The sequence below is a fragment of the Salvelinus namaycush genome, chromosome 31 (genome assembly GCF_016432855.1).
Source record: "Salvelinus namaycush isolate Seneca chromosome 31, SaNama_1.0, whole genome shotgun sequence".
Lineage (NCBI taxonomy): Eukaryota > Metazoa > Chordata > Actinopteri > Salmoniformes > Salmonidae > Salvelinus > Salvelinus namaycush.
The window spans coordinates 28,437,701-28,458,630 of record NC_052337.1 but is presented as its reverse complement, the minus strand read 5'-3'; the positions used below and the strand labels follow the sequence as shown (position 1 = coordinate 28,458,630).

At 40.7% G+C, this 20,930-nt stretch overlaps 1 protein-coding gene across 1 annotated transcript in view; it reads right to left on the bottom strand.

The window, feature by feature from the left end:
- Positions 1-16,992, bottom strand: part of nup214 (nucleoporin 214) — a 72,304-nt gene extending 55,312 nt beyond the window's left edge. The window contains exons 1-12 of the mRNA XM_038970306.1: positions 16,838-16,992; positions 13,257-13,452; positions 12,978-13,132; positions 12,587-12,785; positions 12,411-12,481; positions 8,435-8,498; positions 8,200-8,303; positions 7,892-7,998; positions 7,618-7,684; positions 7,228-7,354; positions 824-982; positions 157-646 (exon numbers count right to left, since the gene is read on the bottom strand). Of these exons, the coding sequence (XP_038826234.1) occupies positions 157-646; positions 824-982; positions 7,228-7,354; positions 7,618-7,684; positions 7,892-7,998; positions 8,200-8,303; positions 8,435-8,498; positions 12,411-12,481; positions 12,587-12,785; positions 12,978-13,132; positions 13,257-13,452; positions 16,838-16,879 (1,781 nt within the window). The 5' untranslated portion in view covers positions 16,880-16,992. The remainder of the gene's footprint in view (positions 1-156; positions 647-823; positions 983-7,227; positions 7,355-7,617; positions 7,685-7,891; positions 7,999-8,199; positions 8,304-8,434; positions 8,499-12,410; positions 12,482-12,586; positions 12,786-12,977; positions 13,133-13,256; positions 13,453-16,837) is intronic.
- Between the last annotated feature and the right edge of the window lie 3,938 nt (positions 16,993-20,930).

Sequence of the window (20,930 nt, the reverse complement as noted above, 5' to 3'; positions counted from 1 at the left end):
ACTCTCAACAGTAAGTTGAGACCCTAAAGGAGTCGTTTTTAATTGAGTTGAAATTGGTCTGCAGGCCTACAAAAGGGGGGCCGTCAGTTGCCCATACCTGATCTAAGTGAAATGTAAACAGTCAAAGTTATTCAGGTACTTATATCAACCTCTCACCTTTCATTGAGGTTCATCTTCACAGCGGGAGGGGTTGGCTCGGGGGTGCCTCGGAGCACCATGATGGGGGAGGCGGTGGCCAGGCGCTGGGGGGTGGGCTTTGGAGTGGGGGCCGGAACTGGAGCCATTTCCACCACTGGAAGTTTGGGGGCACTGACGGAGAAGGCCGAAGCTGCGGCTGGGGTCTCTGTCAGGGGCTTGGAGGAGAAGGAGAAGCTACCAGAGGTGCCCAAGGCTGGGCTCGCGCTGAAGGCCGTAGAGCCCCCCAGAAAGAAGGCGGGGGGAGCAGTGGAAGAGGGGGGCATGGAGAACGAGAAGCCGGATGAGGAGGCTGGAGCTGGGGCTGCGGTGAACAGTGAAACAGAGGCAGGGGAGGAGGTAGGGGGAGGAGGGTTTGGTGTGGTGGCCAAGGGGAGGCGGAGCGGAGGGAACGCCGCCGGGGCTGATGGGAGAGAGGAGGTTGGGTAAGGGGGCGGGGGAGCTGCAGATCCTGCAATGCAGAGAGGAGAGCTGCTTTTAGTGGATCCTATCACAACACTATTATAAATACTTTACAGTATGATAGTAGTATAGGTATTGGAAGTTTCATAAGACAAATGTATTCAGTAAGATAGAAAAAAAAATACACGATTTGTAAATATGAAAAAGCTGAAGAGGTCCTCCAGACCTGCAGGGGGCAGTCTCTCTCCGTCCAGGGCCAGGCTGGTGGGGGCAGCGACCAGCTGCTTGACCCCAGGGTTGAAGTTGAGCAGTGAAAAGGGGCACAGCACTCCGTCTGTAGACAGCAGCAACAAAGTGGGCGCCGGGGGCAAAGTCTTCTCATCGGCTGTAGTGATATAGCGGGGAAAAGAGATATCAAGTACAGTATAACTAACTAAGTATAACTATTGGTAGCCAGAGAGAAACACACAGGCATACACACACTTTAACTGAAACAAAAAGGCAAACACCCAGCCAGACAGACACACACTAAAGCTCATGGAAGATGCACGCCCACACACAAGTACACAGGACATTAACAAAAGCCGAGACAAGTACAAGGACAGAGCATATGAATTGCTATATTGCTGTGAGACGTGAGAGACCTTGATTTCTTAGTAAGAAACAAAGCCCCGAGCACTTGGAGAAAAACCAGCACTAAAGCCAGTGTGATGAGACAAATAATGAGTCTGCTTGCCTGAGACTGCTCTCTAGAGAGAGAACAACAGTTTGGAAAGCTCAAGGTAAACCTCATCAGCATTCTCAGACATGCTTGTCTGGTTCTGTTGTTTGTTGATGTTCTCTCATTCGTCCGAGTCATTGTAATGAACGTGGGCCTCCCCCTCTCTCTTTCTATCCAATACAGCCTAGGTCTCTCGAGACATCGAGGGAATACAATCATTTAAAAATGCTACTCAAATTGAGTTTGGTTTGCTGGAGTCTTAAGCGGGGAGCCCAGACAGCAACATCAGTGGTGCTACATGACTGTTTGACTGACTGTAGATACCAGTAGATACCGAGACAGTAGCTTATCACTATTCATCTGACAGCTGCCAAAAAGAACGTGTCAACCAGAGTCGCATACCAAATGCTACTGACTGACACTGAGGAGCGGAACATTGCAGTGTATTAAAAAAAAAAATCTTCACAGACGAGAGTAGTGTTTTCTTTCGACCAATCGATTGGTAGAAATTTTAAAATGTGTATTTTTCCATATATACACAAACCCTATGTGCTTTAATAAAATCAACTATACAATGCATTCGGAAAGCATTCAGAAAGCACTTTTTCCACATTTTGTTACATTTACAGCCTTATTCTAAAATTGGTTAAAAAAACGAATTCTCATCAATCTACACACAATACCCCATAATGACAAAGCGTAAACAGGTTTAGAAATGTTTACAAATTTATAAAAAATAAAAACAGAAATACATTATTTACATAAGTATTCAGACCCTTTGCTATGAGACTCAAAATTGAGAACAGGTGTTTCCATTGATCATCCTTGAGATGTTTCTACAAATTGATTGGAGTCCACCTGTGGTAAATTCAATTGACTGGACATGATTTGGAAAGGCACACACCTGTCTATATAAGGTCCCCCAGTTGACAGTGCACGTCAGAGCAAAAACCAAGCCATGAGGTCGAGGGAATTGTCCGTAGAGCGCCGAGACAGGTTTGTGTCGAGGTACAGATCTGGGGAAGGGTACCAAAAAATGTCTCCAATATTGAAGGTCCCCAAGAACACAGTGGGCTCCATCATTCTTAAAATGAAAGACTCTTCCTAGAGCTGGCCACCTGGCCAAACTGAACAATCGGGGGAGAAGGGCCTTGGTCAGGGAAGTGACCAAGAACCTGATGGTCACTGACAAAGCTCCAAAGTTCCTCTGTGGGGATGGGAGAACTGTCCAGAAGGACAACCATCCCTGCAGCATTGCACCAATCAGGCCTTTATGGTAGAGTGGCCAGACGGAAGCCACTCCTCAGTAAAAGGCACATGACAGCCTGCTTGGAGTTTGCCAAAAGGCACCTAAAGGACTCTGACCACGAGAAACAAGATTCTCTTGAACTCTGACCTGAATGCCAAGCATCACATCTGGAAGAAACCTGGCACCATCCCTACAGTGAAGCATGGTGGTGACAGCATTATGCTGTGGGGATGTTTTTCAATGGCAGGGACTTGGAGACTAGTCAGGATCGAGGGAAAGATCAATGGAGCAAAGTACAGAGAGATCCTCGATGAAAACCTTCTCCAGACCGCTCAGGACCTTAGACTGGGACGAAGGTTCCCTTCCAACAGGACAACGACCCTAATCACACAGACAAGACAACGCAGGAGTAACTTCGGGACAAGTCTCTGAATGCCAGAGCCCAGACTTGAACCTGATCAAACATCTCTGGAGACCTGAAAATAGCTGTGCAGCGACACTCCCCATTCAAACTGACAGAGCTTGAGAGGATCTGCAGAGAAGAATGGGAGAAACTCATCAAATACAGGTGTGCCAAGCTTGTAGCGTCATACCCAAGAAGACTTGAGGCTGCAATCACTTCCAAAGGTGCTTCAACAAAGTACTGAGTAAAGGGTCTGAATACTTATGTAAATGTGATATCTGTTTTTCACTTTTAATACATTTGCAAACATTTCTAAAAACCTGCATTTGCTTCGTCATTTCGGGGTATTATGTGTAGATTGATGAGGGAAATACAACAATTGAATCCATTTTAGAAGAAGGCTGTACACATTTCACATTTTCACACAAATTTGAAAAAAAGTCAGGTGGTCTGACTATTTTCTGAATGCACTGTACATTATGAGCTCTATAAACGTGTCCACTACTACAATCAGAACGGTAAACTACTGTAGTAGTATTAGTAATAATAATAATACACTGAGTATACCAAACATCAGGAATTCATTCCTAATATTGAGTTGCAGCCCCCCTTTTGCCCTCAGAACAGCCTCAATTCATCGAGGTATGGAATATACAAGGTGTCGAAAGCGTTCCACAGGGATGCTGGCCCATATTGACTCCAATGCTTCACACAGTTGTGTCAAGTTGGCTGGATGTCCCTTGGGTGGTGGAGCATTGTGGATACACACGGGTAACTGTGTTGCGTGAAAAACCCAGCTGTGGTACAGTTCTTGACACAAACCGGTACGCCTGGCACCTACTATCATACCCCGTTCAAAAGGCACTTAAATATTTTGTCTTCCCCACTCACCATCTGAATGGCACATATACACAATCCATGTCTCAATTGTCTTAAGGCTTAAAAATCCTTCCTTAGCCTGTCTATTCCCCTTCATCTACACTGATTGAAGAGGATTGAACAGGTTACATCAATAAGGGATCATAGCTTTCACCACGATTCACCTGGTCAGTTTGTCATGGAAAGAGCAGGTGTCCTTAATGTTATGTATACTCCGTATATATTGAATGCATGAAGAGAAATTACCATAACCAAACAAACATTGGAGATTAGAAATGATGGGAATTAACGGTAAATGTAGGCTACTACTGGTGATATATGTAATGGGGAATTGATAGACACTAACCATCACAAGAGTACTCCACTATAACTTGTCCTGCCATGGTTGTAGGGCTGTCCCAGACTAAAATAAAGCTCTTGGTCTGCCGAGAAGGCCAGCATCCTGGAGTCGCCTCTTCACTGTTGACGTTGAGACTGGTGTTTTGCGGGTACTAGTTAATGAAGCTGCCAGTTGAGGACTCGTGAGGCGTCTGTTTCTCAAACTAGACACTCTAATTTTTTGCTTTTCTTTCAAAAACAAGGACATTTCTAAGTGATCCCAAACTTTTGAACGGTAGTGTATATGGATGCTGATATATGAACGGTAGTGTATATGGATGCTGATATATGAACGGTAGTGTATATGGATGATGATATATGAACGGTAGTGTATATGGATGATGATATATAAACGGTAGTGTATATGGATGCTGATATATGAACGGTAGTGTATATGGATGCTGATATATGAACGGTAGTGTATATGGATGCTGATATATGAACGGTAGTGTATATGGATGATATATGAACGGTAGTGTATATGGATGACGATGATATGAACGGTAGTGTATATGGATGACGATGATATGAACAGTAGTGTATATGGATGATATATGAACGGTAGTGTATATGGATGCTGATATATGAACGGTAGTGTATATGGATGATATATGAACGGTAGTGTATATGGATGCTGATATATGAACGGTAGTGAATATGGATGACGATGATATATGAACGGTAGTGAATATGGATGACGATGATATATGAACGGTAGTGTATATGGATGCTGATATATGAACGGTAGTGAATATGGATGCTGATATGAACGGTAGTGAATATGGATGATGATATATGAACGGTAGTGAATATGGATGATGATATATGAACGGTAGTGTATATGGATGATGATATATGAACGGTAGTGTATATGGATGATGATATATGAACGGTAGTGTATATGGATGACGCTGATATATGAACGGTAGTGTATATGGATGACGCTGATATATGAACGGTAGTGTATATGGATGACGCTGATATATGAACGGTAGTGTATAAGGATGACGCTGATATATGAACGGTAGTGTATATGGATGACGCTGATATATGAACGGTAGTGTATATGGATGACGCTGATATATGAACGGTAGTGTATATGGATGACGATGATATATGAACGGTAGTGTATATGGATGACGATGATATATGAACGGTAGTGTATATGGATGACGATGATATATGAACGGTAGTGTATATGGATGACGATGATATATGAACGGTAGTGTATATGGATGACGATGATATATGAACGGTAGTGTATATGGATGACGATGATATATGAACGGTAGTGTATATGGATGACGATGATATATGAACGGTAGTGTATATGGATGACGATGATATATGAACGGTAGTGTATATGGATGACGATGATATATGAACGGTAGTGTATATGGATGACGATGATATATGAACGGTAGTGTATATGGATGACGATGATATATGAACGGTAGTATATATGGATGACGATGATATATGAACGGTAGTGTATATGGATGACGATGATATATGAACGGTAGTGTATATGGATGACGATGATATATGAACGGTAGTGTATATGGATGACGATGATATATGAACGGTAGTATATATGGATGACGATGATATATGAACGGTAGTATATATGGATGATGCTGATATATGAACGGTAGTGTATATGGATGCTGATATATGAACGGTAGTGTATATGGATGATGATATATGAACGGTAGTGTATATGGATGATGATATATGAACGGTAGTGTATATGGATGCTGATATATGAACGGTAGTGTATATGGATGCTGATATATGAACGGTAGTGTATATGGATGCTGATATATGAACGGTAGTGTATATGGATGCTGATATATGAACGGTAGTGTATATGGATGCTGATATATGAACGGTAGTGTATATGGATGCTGATATATGAACGGTAGTGTATATGGATGCTGATATATGAACGGTAGTGTATATGGATGCTGATATATGAACGGTAGTGTATATGGATGCTGATATATGAACGGTAGTGTATATGGATGATGATATATGAACGGTAGTGAATATGGATGATGATATATGAACGGTAGTGAATATGGATGATGATATATGAACGGTAGTGTATATGGATGATGATATATGAACGGTAGTGTATATGGATGATGATATATGAACGGTAGTGTATATGGATGATGATATATGAACAGTAGTGTATATGGATGATATATGAACGGTGGTGTATATGGATGATGATGATATAAATCCAGGCACATTTAACGGTTAGGAGATTGATTATAGACCTAATTAATTTGCCGTTTCCTCTCTCCTCACTTTTCTTAAACAATTAAGACAAGGGCTGTTTTCTCATCTCCTAACTCTGTTGCCTCCGCCGCATTGTTCTCAACACCAATATGCTGGTTAAATGTGCTATTATGCACATTGCAACATGGTCTAGTAAAAGGTGCCAATTCAAGAGCACCGATGTGTTTCAGCACCGCAGACAGCGACCACTATCCAACGCGGGAGAAAGCACATCTGTTTTAAAATAATATTATTTGTATTTGTGTTGCACCATTGTTCTTACATATTATAACAATATACAATTTCAGTAGCACATGTCTTAGACTGATGGACTGGGCCATCCCCACGGCTTCCACAATGGATCAGTCCACTCAGACAGGTGTCTTGCATTTTTTGTGTGCTACTGCTCGAGTAAAGAAATCTTGGTCGACCATCAGCCTATCGACCAAACAATCGACCAGTCGACGAAATGGGGTCAGCCCTTCATTGTTGACAAACATATCAGCTGATTCCAAATGGTTCACCAGCTTCCTTTGCTTGACCCTTCCTGCCTACTCCACACTCTTAGATCTGAATGAAATGGTAACAATATGGCACAGTCCTTTCATTCAGCAAGGGGAGAATTACAAATCCATCAAGGAGAACGTGACCCAGTTTGGAATGGGGTCAGAAGAATGTGGAAAGCTGGAAGGGGAGAGAGCAGCAACCACTCACTGATGTGGATCTCCTGCTGGCTGGTGTAGTCAATGGCCAGCCCCAGGGGCAGCGTGTCGTCGTTATTCTGAGAGACAGGCAGCTCTCCCCTGCTGGCGTCCTCCAGCAGCCACAGCTCCCAGTTGGTCTGAACAACACAAAAGCACATTGCACAGAGAGGTTACATGACAAAATAGACACTCAGGGGCTCAATTGATCAATATCAGTTGGGCTTTGATTAGGGCTTTACTACTCCATAATAATTTATCAGAAGATGCTGAGGTGATGTCTTGTCCAATGGATGAGACTAAGTTCTGCACAAAGATATCTGAAATCTACATCGACCTTGAACTGCTTTAGTTTCTAAGGCCCAGAGTGAGAATCAAGCCAATGCTGATTGACAAATATTACCTTATCTTCTTGCTTGGCGATGACACTGACTTCAATGGAGGCTGCTGATGCGGCAAGAACAACATCCCTGAAAGAAGAAAAAATAACAATGAGCATAAGTGATTCACCAACCTCACAGCTGTTCCTCGAACATTGAAGTTGAGAGCCAGAGGGAAATGGAACAGAGCTTATACCAACTGAGTTTGCATACAAAAGCCACTTTCTACAAACAAGAAAAAAAAAAATATATATCTGCAGACTGGCAGGGCAGAATACAGAGTGAGGAGTGTCTCACCAGTCCTCTATGTGGCTGAGGAAGTAGTGGTGCTGTCTCTCTGTGCAGGTGCCGTACACCGGGTCGTTGAAGTTCAGGTACCTCTCCTCCCTCTTCTCTGTCTTTGTCTGTCATATCAACATGTTAATTGTCAAAATGGTTTCAGTAATAATGAAAAAGGCAAACCCATAAACTATCATTTAGGAAAGAAAACATTTCAGTCACTGAGTGAAATGACCCTATTAGTATTAGAACAATGAACAATTAACACTGCAAAATGATCTCATCATCATCATTCAGATGCATGACAGACCATTGGTACTACTCACAGGGAGGGAGATCACCACCAGTTCAGGAGGTGTTTCCGGACAGCCATCGGCTGCTGCATATGCCACAGCAAACACAAACGTACTCAGCCACTGCACATCCAGCACTGACAGAGAAAGGACAACACAAAGAAAACATATAATTGAGATTAAGGTTATCAGGCAGGAAAATAAAGGCACTGAAATGTTCAATTTCAGGATTATTGCTTCAGGCCAGCCTGATCTGTGTCTAGTTTACCTTTGACAGGGTTGTCAGAGCTGTAGAAGCTTGGGCAGGGGATCACTTTCTTCTCCTGAAGCCCCTGTTCAGGAGAGCAGAGTTAGACCAGGGCATAATCATTATAAATCACCGGAACGGCGCAAATGGAATGGCATCAAACACCTGGAAACCATGCGTTTGATGTATTTAATACCATTCCACTAATTCAGCTCCAGTTATTGCCCTGAGCCTGTCCTCCCCAATTAAGGTGCCACCAACCTCCTGTGGGCAAAATACATCAAATACACCAGACTTCACAGGAATAATAAGTGTGTCTAACGTTGTTGATTTTATTTGGATCTCTTTTAGTCCCCATTTGGACTAATCTTCCAAGAGTCCTTAAACATGAAAATACAATTTATAATACGAACACATTTCCACATATAACACACTATTACAAACATACATAATATACTAACATAATGACCCAATAATGACTCAATCTAAAAAAATATTGATTCTTCATCTACTATAGTCCCACAACATTTCTATGTATTATATATAAATCGTTTTAAAATAATGTTTACATTTATATATTGAAAGGTTTCTGGTTTGCTCAGTTAATTTATTCCATTTCTTTATTGCTCTAAATCGAAATGTTCTTTTGCCTATTTCTCTTTTCTGTCTGGACAACGCATAGATGGTGGACAATCTATTCCTAGTATTTACGGAACGTCTGTCTCTTACCAACTGAATACCGTTGTGAATAGAACTTGGCCGTTTTAAATGATGTATATTATGAAATAAAATAAGCATGTTCCTTTCAATTATCTTATCGATTGATGACCAACCAAGAACATTGCGCATGACTGCAACAGAAGAACCACATCTCCACCTTAAAACAATCCTTGCTGCTTCGTTCTGTGCATTCTGCAGCCTCCTAACTTCACTTGAAATACATTTCCCCAGACCACAGAACAATAGTTCACCTGACTCTCAATTAATGCTTGTGTTATTTGCTGAAGAATTTTTCCTGGTAAATATTTAGCTATCCTTCTGATTATGCATGCTGTTTTAATGCTTTTCTTTTTTTACATAGATTAGTTATTTGAGACGACCATGATAAGCAGTTGTCTAGCTGCACTCCCAATAGTTTGGTTTCTGCCACTTCTTCAATTTGTACTCCTCCCATACTTAATTGTATCCCATGCTGTTTTGGCCTTTTCATAGTGGAACAGACCAACATAACTTTGGTTGTCTTGGTGTTTAAAACAAGTTTGTTTTGGCAAACCCACTCCCTAAAATTCTCAAATCTCCTTGTAAAGCTTGCTGTACCTGTTGAACCGATTGTCTTGCTGCATAAATTGTAGTATCATCTGCAAATATAGTAGCTTGAGTTTCAGCTAAGGCATAGGGAAGGTCATTGGTATATATTAAATAGAGAAGTGGCCCAAGGCAGCTGCCCTGCGGTATTCCACAGTTTAACACGAGGGGAAGAAAATGAACCATTGATATAGGTGGACTGTTTCCTGTCAGTTAGATATGACTGTACCCAATTCAATGCTACCTCCTTAAAACCATAATGCATTAATTTTGTCAAAATTATTTCATGATCCACTAAATCAAATGCTGCACTGAAATCTAAAAATAGTACACCCACAAACTTGCCATTATCCATAGCATTGAGCCACTGGTCAGTCATGTCAACCAATGCAGTGGTAGTGGAATGGTTTTTGCGAAAAGCATGCTGATTGGCTGTAATCAGATCATTCTTTTCCATGTACTCCCATATTTGTCTACTCACAATACCCTCCAATATCTTACTGAGCGTAGGGAGTAGACTATTTGGTCGACTATTGGCAGGAGTAATGGGTTCTTTGCAGTCTTTCGGAATAGGACACAGTTTCGCATGCTTCCATACATTTGCAAACATCCCCTTTTCCAGTGAACAATTAAATATGTATCTCAGTGGAACTGCAATCTGGGGAGCAGCACAGCGAAACAAAAAATTGTCCATAAGACCATAACCTGTAGATTTAACATCAGATAATGACTTCAATAGGTTTAACACCTCCTCCACTGACACGGTTTGCAGACTAAAAGAATAGATCTTGTTGCTCATAATATGATCATCAATCCATTGGACAATAGCTTGTTTGGAAGAATGTATGTTTACATTGTTGCTCAGTAAATTAATTTTCTTTGTAAAAAAAAAAAAAAAAATCTGCAAAATGATTGGCAATTGTCGTAGCTGAATCAGAATTAGTTAGGTACCATAGAAGAATAAGATGTTTTATTTACTTTCATAATATGCTTATGTGACTTGTCATTAGAAATGTCTCTTTTTGGACTATACTGTCGGCAGTTGCATTTTCCTTTCTTCTCTAGGGAAAAGTCACTTGGGGCCCAGAGAGGGGAGATGTCAGGCTTGTCTTTTACATATCTGGTAATATGCAGAATATCAGAAAGGGAGAAGTCAGGTTTGAACATTGTCTTCATATTTGAATGTGTCTGTAACTATTCCTAAACCATGTGAAGGGCTCCACCATGTCTGTACTCCAGTCACTCCTTCCTTTTCCCATTGGGGGGGAGGAGTATGGCAGTGTCTGGAACCATTGTATTACCCCTCTGATGTTGAACTTATCTTTCATAGTATTTGACCTAGAGGCTCACTCCCCTCAGGGTGCTTGTCCAGGGGTGGGTTGTATTTGAGATGGGAGTATCTAGAATTGACAATTGATATATGCCATTGGATGAGGTAATGTTTTGGTACTATGAAGTACCAAGAACGAGAAGTAGAACCTCGTCTAAGAGACCAAACTGAACGATAATTTATAGCTAATGCTATCTGGCTATGGGATACTCCTCTCTCAAGTAAAAGGCCCTTTGAGAAGTCCCTGAGATCTGTGGTTCGTCATGTGAGTTGAGAGGGGTGTATCTTGGCTATAAAAGATACTAAGTATTATTTTGTAAGGACTCTCAGAGAATTCATTTATAGACACTGAATTGATCTGAGAGTCAAAGGGCTATGGTGAAGCTCATATAATTAAAGATGGACTTTAAAATATAACTCTGACTTGTGTGTGGTTTGTAAACTCTCCTCATTTATTAATAGAGGAAATTATCACGACACAATATCAACTGGTTTTGTTATTATTCTCCCGTCAACCTCCACACTAGATGGGCACGATGAGATGTACCAAGTAAGCCCTTAACTGTGTTCCATACCTTTTTAGAATCATTTTTACAATCAATAAAAGCATTGTTGTAAAATATTTTCTCTCACTTTTGATTCAATATAACTGCATAATTATGTAATGTTCTAAAATTCTGTTCATCAATTTCTAATTTTGACTTGGCTGCTAAGACTTTTGGCATATTTCTTTGAGAAAAAGCCTCACCCAGTTCATCATCAATCCATGGAGATGGACGAGCACCAACTGTACTCTTTCTTATAGGGGCATGATGGTCCATTACCTCAGTGAGCAAATAAATAAAACATTCTGTAGCGTGATTTAAATCATCCTCGGGATAAATCAGCTCCCAGGGTACAGCAGCCAAATCATTTAGAAATAGCTCATGATTAAATGTTTTAAAATTTCTCTTAACCACAATCCTAGGGGGTTTCTTTGGAACCTTGGTGTTCATGGTTATGGTCACAATATTATGGTCTGTCCAGCCCACTGGCATTGATCTGTCTTTTAAGCATTGCAATGGTATATTACAGAAAATCAGATCAATGTATGTGTCTGAACGATGACCCAACTTAATTGACGATCTAGTAGTATCATTAACCATTTGTTTCAAACCACAGTTCTTGGCATATCTCATCAATTTTGTTCTATTCAAATTATTGTGATCCTTCCAATTTATATTAAAATCACCCAAGATAAATACATCTCTGTTGCTATCTGTGGCCTGGTCAAACCCAGTACATAAGTTATCCAGATAGGACACCTTAGAGCTAGGAGGTCTTGTTAATGTATTATACTGAGAGTTGTTGGTACAGACTTACTGGAGTATACTGACTGACTGTTGAATTCATTTTTCCTGCTGCTACTTGCTTTCCTTTGGGACTCCAGCATACTGTATTAAGGGAGAAGATGACAGAAAGCGAAAACAAATTGTATAAAATTCCAATTACATGAAAAATGTATTCCTCAAAGTGATTACACACTATGTCACACTTACCACAGGTGATGCCCGTTGTGGCGGGTAGCTGGGCCTGCACTGTGACGCTGTCTGTGACGTCCAGCACCATCATGCTGCCGTCAGACAGACAGGTGGCCAGCATGGACACCTGCACCGGGTTCCATTTGAGGTCCTGCACAATAATGCCCAGGCCGGCTCTCGGTTGCAGAGTCGCAAATGGCAACTTCTGCGGTCGGGCCTGGAGAGAGGGGGCAGCCATGGAAGTGAGGGGATTAGGTGTGTGGGAAAAATATGGAACTAAAGAAGTTGGGGTGACTCGTCTTGGTGTGCTTTCAATTGATATCAAAGCATGGACTCTGAACTCTGTTTCACCATGACAAAACCGTACCACTCCATTAGCAGTGGGGGGGTTGTTATGAGAGTTAATCACCTTGTTGATGAAGGTGCGGACGTCGTAGAAGGCCAGTGACAGGCCTGATGCTTCTGACATGCCACTGACTGACAGGGTGAGCTCATCACTGCTGAGTCCCAGGTTGTGCACAGGCAACTCCACATGAACATCAGCTAAGGCTGCTATCCCCTCAACTGAGAAAGAGGAGTAAAATTGAGAGAAAAAGGTAAAGTCAAGTTACATTGGCCAAGGCACGCCATAACTGTCATTGCTTAGGAAAACTATGAGACAGAATGACCAATGTACAGAAAATCTTACCTATTTCATTGGAGTTTCCATCAACTTTGTCTGAAGCTAGGATGTCCCCCGTGAGGTACACCTTGATCTTTCTGTCTAGTCCGACAAATGTCAGTCCAAATTTGTTGGAGATGGCGAGCAGACTTGATCTATCCTTCGGCAGGTCATCAGGTGAATCAAAGACACGGGTTTTCTTCATTTGCCGGAACTGAAAATCCTGCATAAAATAGAATACTTCATGACTGTGATGGCACTGAATTTAGTCTCATGTAGGCTACTCGTTTAACCCTTGTGTAATCTTAACATTCTGTATACTCCCCTTGTCCTAAGGGTAAAAAAATTTACCCGCCTTCACTAAAACCCTCAAATAAAGCATTTTAACTGAATGTTAAACCCCAAATCTATTTTGCATGAAGAAACAATTCACAAACTTTGTGAATATCTGGGTTTTCCCACTTCACAATGCAGAAAGACTGCATTTAAATCAGTGGACACCACTCGATTTTATTACAATACACCTGTCATAATTGTTTTCTTTACTAAAGTAGAGGATTATTATTATTGCTAAAGGTACTGCATAGGTGTAAACCTACATTTTTAAGCAAGAGATAGCACTAGTATGGCCTAAGAAAGTAGCAGAAATGTGCAGAAAGTAGTTTTGAATGCATTTTATTGAAGGGAAACAATAACAGTCTTGAACTTTTTTGGCAAAATAGTAATATATTCTTATGTACTGTACAATGACGAATTCAACTACAAAATACCAGTCTTCTCCCATTTTTTAACCATTGCCCCCAGCCACAAAGTGCATAAACAACAACAATAAATAAGATAGATACAAAACAGAAATGTGAATAAATCAATAAACTAATTAGCACATGTAGGACAGTATGCAAGTGTGTGTGCATGGACTTTGCAGATGTATTTCTCACATGTGCAGCACATAGTATTTGTTTTACAGTCCTTCTTTGGGGGGCAGAATTGGCATCTCCTCCTCTTGCCTGCCCCAGCCTCAGGTGGATCAGGACAAGATTCAGCCCCCTGAAGAGCTTTCACAAGCGCTGCAGAGGCTGCTGTGCGGAGGAGGTGCTCCCTTCTTTGAATGTGTGGGGTTACAAGCGCCTTTCCCATCTGCTCCAGGAACACCCTCCTTTTGTTACGCTTATCAGGCATTCAGGTAGGGTTGATCTTGCTCCATATCACGAAGGCATTGTATGAGGACACATCAATGATGTTATGGAAGATGACCAGGGGCCAGCGGGCAGTTATCCTGCTGCAGCTGTAAGTTCAATCACCTTGTCCATGCCTCCTTTGTTGTGGTTGTAGTCCAGGATGATGGCTGGCTTCCTGTCCTCACGATCACTGATCTCAGCCATTTTGTGCAGTGTGCTCAGAAGGACCACATTCTTGTTCCTCTTTGGGAGGTAAGAAATTAGAGTGGCGGTGGGGTGAAGGCAAACTTAGATGAGATGGCCTCTCTCCCCCTTGTTGCGAGGAGTGTAGGGGGGAGCTCAGGCTGATCTTTCTAACTGTGCCAACCATGGTGATCTTCCTCTTCAGGAGCTGCTGGCTGAGTTCATAAGAGTTGAAGAAATTGTCACACGTGACATTGTGCCCCCTCAGTACATCGGTCACATCAAGCACAACCCGCATCCCCTGGTTCTTCTCCAGGCCTCCACTGGTCGGCTTCTCTGTGTAGACTTGCATCTTCCAAGCGTAGATGGATTGTGCGTCACAGGCCACCCATATCTTGATGCGATACTTTGCTTGCTTGCTGGGCATATACTGCCGGAAAGGACAGTGACCTTTTGACAAGAGATTACTATCAGTAATTAGTATCAGTGTCACAGAAAACAATCACATAAATCAATGATATTACAGCTATACATAATAAAATTAAATGTGAAAATCACTTACATTACAGATATGAAAATAAAAATGTAGCTCTGAATGGAACCAGTTGCTCATCCACTGTTACTTCAGGCCCAAGGTTGTAGAGGTATGGCAGACGCTCCACCTACTTCTCCCAGACCTCTCTTTTGGCCGCCATTTTGTCTCTCACACGTCTTTCAGGTCTTGACTCACGGTTATCAAATCGCAGCACTCTTGAGAAAGTGTTAAAGACTTTCAGTGGCACAAAAGAAAAATTTGCCCTTCCACTCTCTGCATTCCAGAGACTACATGTAGCCTTGCCTCGGGACATATACACACCCGCTAAGACTAGCAGCCTTATGTAGGCATGCAGGTCAATCTCATCCATCCTTTTCCAGTTGTCTCCATATTTACGGAAACCCTCCAAATTTGTAATCTCCAGGATAATTTTTTTCGATGGCTTGTGTGATGAACATGTAGAGGCGACAATGGTGACAATGGTGCCATCTGGTTTGCTTAATAAGGAATTTGAAATTATTTAAACTTTTACTTTTGATACTTAAGTACATTTAAAACCAAATACTTTTAAACTTTTACTCAAGTACTATTTTTTTGGGTGACTTTCACTTGAGTAATTTTCTTTCTTTGCTTTTACTCAAGTATGACAATTGGGTACTTTTTCCACCACTGCAATATAGTGCAGGAAATGAAGAAATGAAGAAGTGCTGAAATTTGTTTTGGTTGAAGTTGAATTGAACAGTATAAAACAATCAGAATGGAGCAAGACTCATTGAAATCACTTAGAATGTATATGTTGCCACCCTAGGATCACTCACTACTCATAAAGCAAATGTAGAACTTGTATTATTCAAAAACTTAAAATACCGTCATACCATCCATTTTATTTATTTTTTTATAAATACGGTGATATAATATTTTGGCCATATCGCCCAGCCCTACCCTGGTGGTGTAGAGCTTTCATGGAAATATGAACAAAGGCGATGTTTCACTTTTTCTAATGTTGGGGTCACTCTAGGAAAAGTTGAAAAAATATAATTTAGTTTTTTTTCTTCTTTCTGTTAAACATAGGTCATTTTTTACCCTTAAGACAACACAAGGGTTAAGATCTGTAAAGCCCATTTTGACTATGTTAACAAGATATTGTTGACAGGACGAGGTGGATTTGGAAATAAATTACGTTGGGAAAGCTAGCAGCTGAATGAATGCCTCCTAGAATAAATGTTACAATAGCAAAAACAAGATTAATTTAGGTAGAGCACAATAGCATTCATAAATGGATGTATCTAGCTAGCTAGCTTGTAGGTAGCTAATTAGCTGACATAGCTAGTTACTGTTGAAGAAAGTCAGTGTTAGACACTCAAATGTATACAGCTAGCTAGCTATACACTGTTGTTAATCCATACATCGTTTAGTTGGTTGATGTTCATGACTTTGTTGTTAGCTAGTTGAGTTTGGCTTAGCTAGCCATCTGACTAAAATATAGGATAGCTACTAGCTAGTAACATTATGGGAATTGGGCAGTAAGAAACAGACAATAACGTACTTCAGTTGGAAGGTTATCCCCAGATCGCTATCTCGCGAACTAACTAACTAGCATAAACACTAGCTGGTTGACAGACAAACTACCTGCTGCGCAAATAAGATTGCCAGCAAGCTAATGCTACAAGCTAGTAAACTTGCTAGCTACGTAGCTACAATAGTTTGCCTACCTTCATTTCCCTTTCGGGAGGAGAGTCAGGGTCTTCACTCATTTTGAAATTAACAGCAGATATAATTATTTTAGCTACAACAGAACTTTACGAAATATACACGGGCTGGTTCTAGCCTTTCCTTTCCACATGAAACGAAATCATACCGCGCTCGAATTTTGCGAAATACAATAAGGAAGTGACGCACAAAATTCATCTGCAAGGCAGAATAATCCATCCCAGAGCGATTGGCTTGCTTGTTCAATTCAGACGAGAGAAATCGACCTAAGACTCACGTGACGTGACGTCAATGATTTCAAATTTGGAAGTGGAAATCAATGATCCAACATGAAATTATCTCAAAAGGCCTTGGCAGTCAGTTTACTGGGGAAAGGTGACTAGAAGTGCTACATACACCACGAGCGGGACAGCATAACATTACTGTCAATCATAAACCCTAGAGCCGATGGAAAGATGGCGGAATCGGATGATGAAGTGGATAAGTGGATTCTGAATACAATGGCTGTAGAATCAAGGAGAATTGGAGTATTATCCAAAAGAATAGAAAACGAAGCAAAGTAGTGTACAGTGATGAGAATGATCCTTCGTATCGAGTACGGTTTCATAATGAGGAGCAGCTGAGCAGAGTACCAATCTTAAAGAAACCATTTGAGTTATTCAAACTGGTGGAGAGAGTGCTGGGTAAAGTGAAGGCTGTGAGGATCACGAGAGGTGGGCTTGTTTTGATTTTTTGTGCTTCTGCGGATCAGAAGGAACGTGCATTTGACAAGTTTGACGTGTCGCGTGTGTCAGGCTACCCCTCAAGGGGGTTATATCTGACGTCTCGTGGGAAGTTAATTTTGAAGAGATGAAAAATGTTCCTGGAGTGATTGAAGCATGTCGGATGAATTGTGTGGTGAATGGTGAAAAAGTGAGGTATCTATCTGTTCTTTTGTTTTTTGATATGGAGTCTCTCCCGAGTGGCGCAGCGGTCTAAGGCATTGCATCTCAGCGCTAGAGGCGTCACTACAGACCCTGGTTTGAGTCCAGGCTGTAATACAACCGGCCGTGATTGGGAGTCCCATAGGGCGCCGCACAATTGGCCCAGCGTCGTCTGGGTTAGGGTTTGGCTGGGTTAGACTGTCATTGTAAATAAGAATTTGTTTTTAACTGACTTGCCTAGTTAAATATAGGTTATAAAAAATACTCAAGTACAGTTAGGGTATATTAACTACAGAGTCAGAGCATTTATCCCAAGACCAATGCAGTGTGATCATTGTAAAGCTTTTGGTCATGTATCAAGTGTTTGCAGAAGGGAGAAGCCAAGATGTCCAAGTTGTGGAAAATATCATATTATGTGTTATAAAAGTGATGAATATGTGACATGTTGCAATTGTGGTGGGAACCATGAAGCCACTTCTTTCAAATGCCCCACAAGGGTGAAAGAGAATGAGGTGGCCAAAGTCAGGGTTGTACAGAGCATTTCATATGCAGCAGCTGGGTTGGATTGGGAGTTTGAATGGTGCACCATAAGAGTCCATGGTGGTGGATAGGCCTATACTGCAGGCTGCAGGCAGGGATTGCCTTTCACCAGCAGGATCCTGACATTTGAAAGGTTAAGACGGTGGACTTTGTGGCCTGTATAGCTATGGTAATTAATGGCGCTGCCAAGGGGGAGAGAAGGTCCAGGAAGATAGAAATCATAGTGGATGCGGCAGAGCGGTTCCTGGGGCTGAAAGATTTCTCAGCATAGGAGTTACATGGAATATTGGAATAAGCCATACCACCCTCTCAGGTCCTAGAGCCTGAGAAGGGAGATATGGAGAATTAAAAGAAGGAAGAAGTGGGAGTTTTGGTAATGTTGGTGGCGGCAATACACCTTTTTGGGTTGTAGTCCGCCATAAAACTCATAGAAGAAGAAGAAGAAGAAGAAATGATCTCAAGCGAAGATGGCATCGCTGTGAGAGGGACTGTTTTCTCGCTTGTCCAACCAACTTTGGGGGTTAGGTTATTAACAGTCTAATATTGGCTATCAATGTAGCAAGAAACTAACTATAACTTGTTTTAGCTACAAAAGAAAATCTAACGGCACTCAAAATTAATGATGTATTATGCAAGGATCCCATTACAATATCAACATTGGTCAATTCCTTTTATGAAGGTTTTACAACTCACAATTTCAGGAAGATGGTTGTGAAAGCTACATTTGCCATATTCAGATTTATGTCCTTGAAATTGAGGATGATTTACACTCAGGTCGCAATTCACCTGTGTCAATCGAAGAAACCCAAGAATATATTTAATAATTGGCTACAAAGGGATATTTCTATACTTGGGAGAGTGCTTCTGTCCAAGGCAGAGGGACTGTCTCACTTTGTATACCCCTCATGATCTTTATTTGTAAATAATCTGGAAAAATAAGTCTCAAACTAAAAACGTCAGTCCTCTCAAATAAAAGATCTGAAGGAGGTCTGGAAGTGTTGGATTTTGTTCACATAAATAACACTTTCAAGATCAATTGGTTGAAAATATGTTTGAATCAATTTGTTAGTTCATTCCAAACAATGTTTAATAAATTGGGAGGTCTTCAATTTTTACTGAAAAGTAATTACATTCCTGAAAGATTACCCGCTAAATTGGCTAGGTTTCACCAACAAGCTTTAATGTCCTGGAAAATGTGTTTCCGGCATATTGACTTTGTTCTTGATGTTTTTCAACAACAGGGGTAATATTCTTGCATATAAACAATTTATAACATTGAATGGGTTTCCAATACCTTTCAGAGAGTTTATTTCTGTGATCAAAGCCATTTCCAGTGGTCTAACTACACGAATGAAAACTCATCTTAGCTTTGGTGATGATCACAGAGCTTATCCAGAACTCAGTTTGGAAGGCGTGGGCGTACTTGAGAAATCTTGTAGCAAATACATAAGACACATTTTCCATTCACAGAATCAATTTACGCCTAGAGGAAAACATTTCTGGAACATGCTTATTCCTGACATTTTCTGGAAAAAAGCTTTCTTGATGCAACAAATTTAAGGAAGTGCACTTTAAGATTCTACATAAGATATAACCTTGTAATTCTTTGTCCAAATTTGTTGATATTGATGATATCTGCGTTTTCTGTGAAAATCTGACTCACGTGTTCTATGAATGTAAATCTGTGATAGATTTTTGGAAGAACCTTGCAGAATACTTATTTAACTTTCTGAACACTACCCATGTTTTTTATTGTTGTTGCCAAATACTTTATACATAAACAATGATTCCAGAATTCTATACCAAATATTTTTTATTGAATTTAACAATTTTGTAAAGACTTACCCAGAGTGAATAACAAAAATAATAACATATTCCTGAATAATTATAATGAGATTTTTTCTGAGTGAATACAATTGCACTGGAATTATCATATTTGAAAAATGTAATATATATTTATATATATGTATGTATTTAGTATATTGTTTGATGCAGGGATGTAAGTTGTTGATAATTTTGTATAATGAATAAAAAATAATCTGTGGTCCAAACCAGACAGGAGCTTCTGATGGCGCAAACCAACCTTGAGTCTGTAAGAGCAAGAAAAACAATCCACAAATAGTGGTAGAATGATGGAAGTTACAGATAAAATACTGTTAGTGTCACACCCTGATCTGTTTCACCTGTCCTTGTGATTGTCTCCATTCCCTCCAGGTTTCCCCTTGTTTTCTGTCTCTCTGTGCCAGTTCATCTTGTATGTCCAAGTCAACCAGCATGTTTTTCCCTTGCTCCTTCCTTTTCTATTCTCTTTTTTAGTCCTCCCGGTTTTGACCCTTGCCTGTTTCTGGACTGAAAGGTGAAAGGTGAATTCATCTCCCAGTGTCTGATGGAAAGCAGACTGAATCAAGTTTTCCTCTAGTGTTCTACCTGTGCTTAGCTCTATTCCGTTACTTTTTTATCCTTAAACTCCCCTAGTCCTTAACGATTACAAGCATACTCATAACATGATGCAGCCACCACTATGCTTGAAAATATGGAGATATGTTTGTGGAAAATCCAATAAAACATAACACTTTGTATTCAGAACAAAAAATGAATTGCTTTGCCAAGTCTTTTGTAATATTACTTTAGT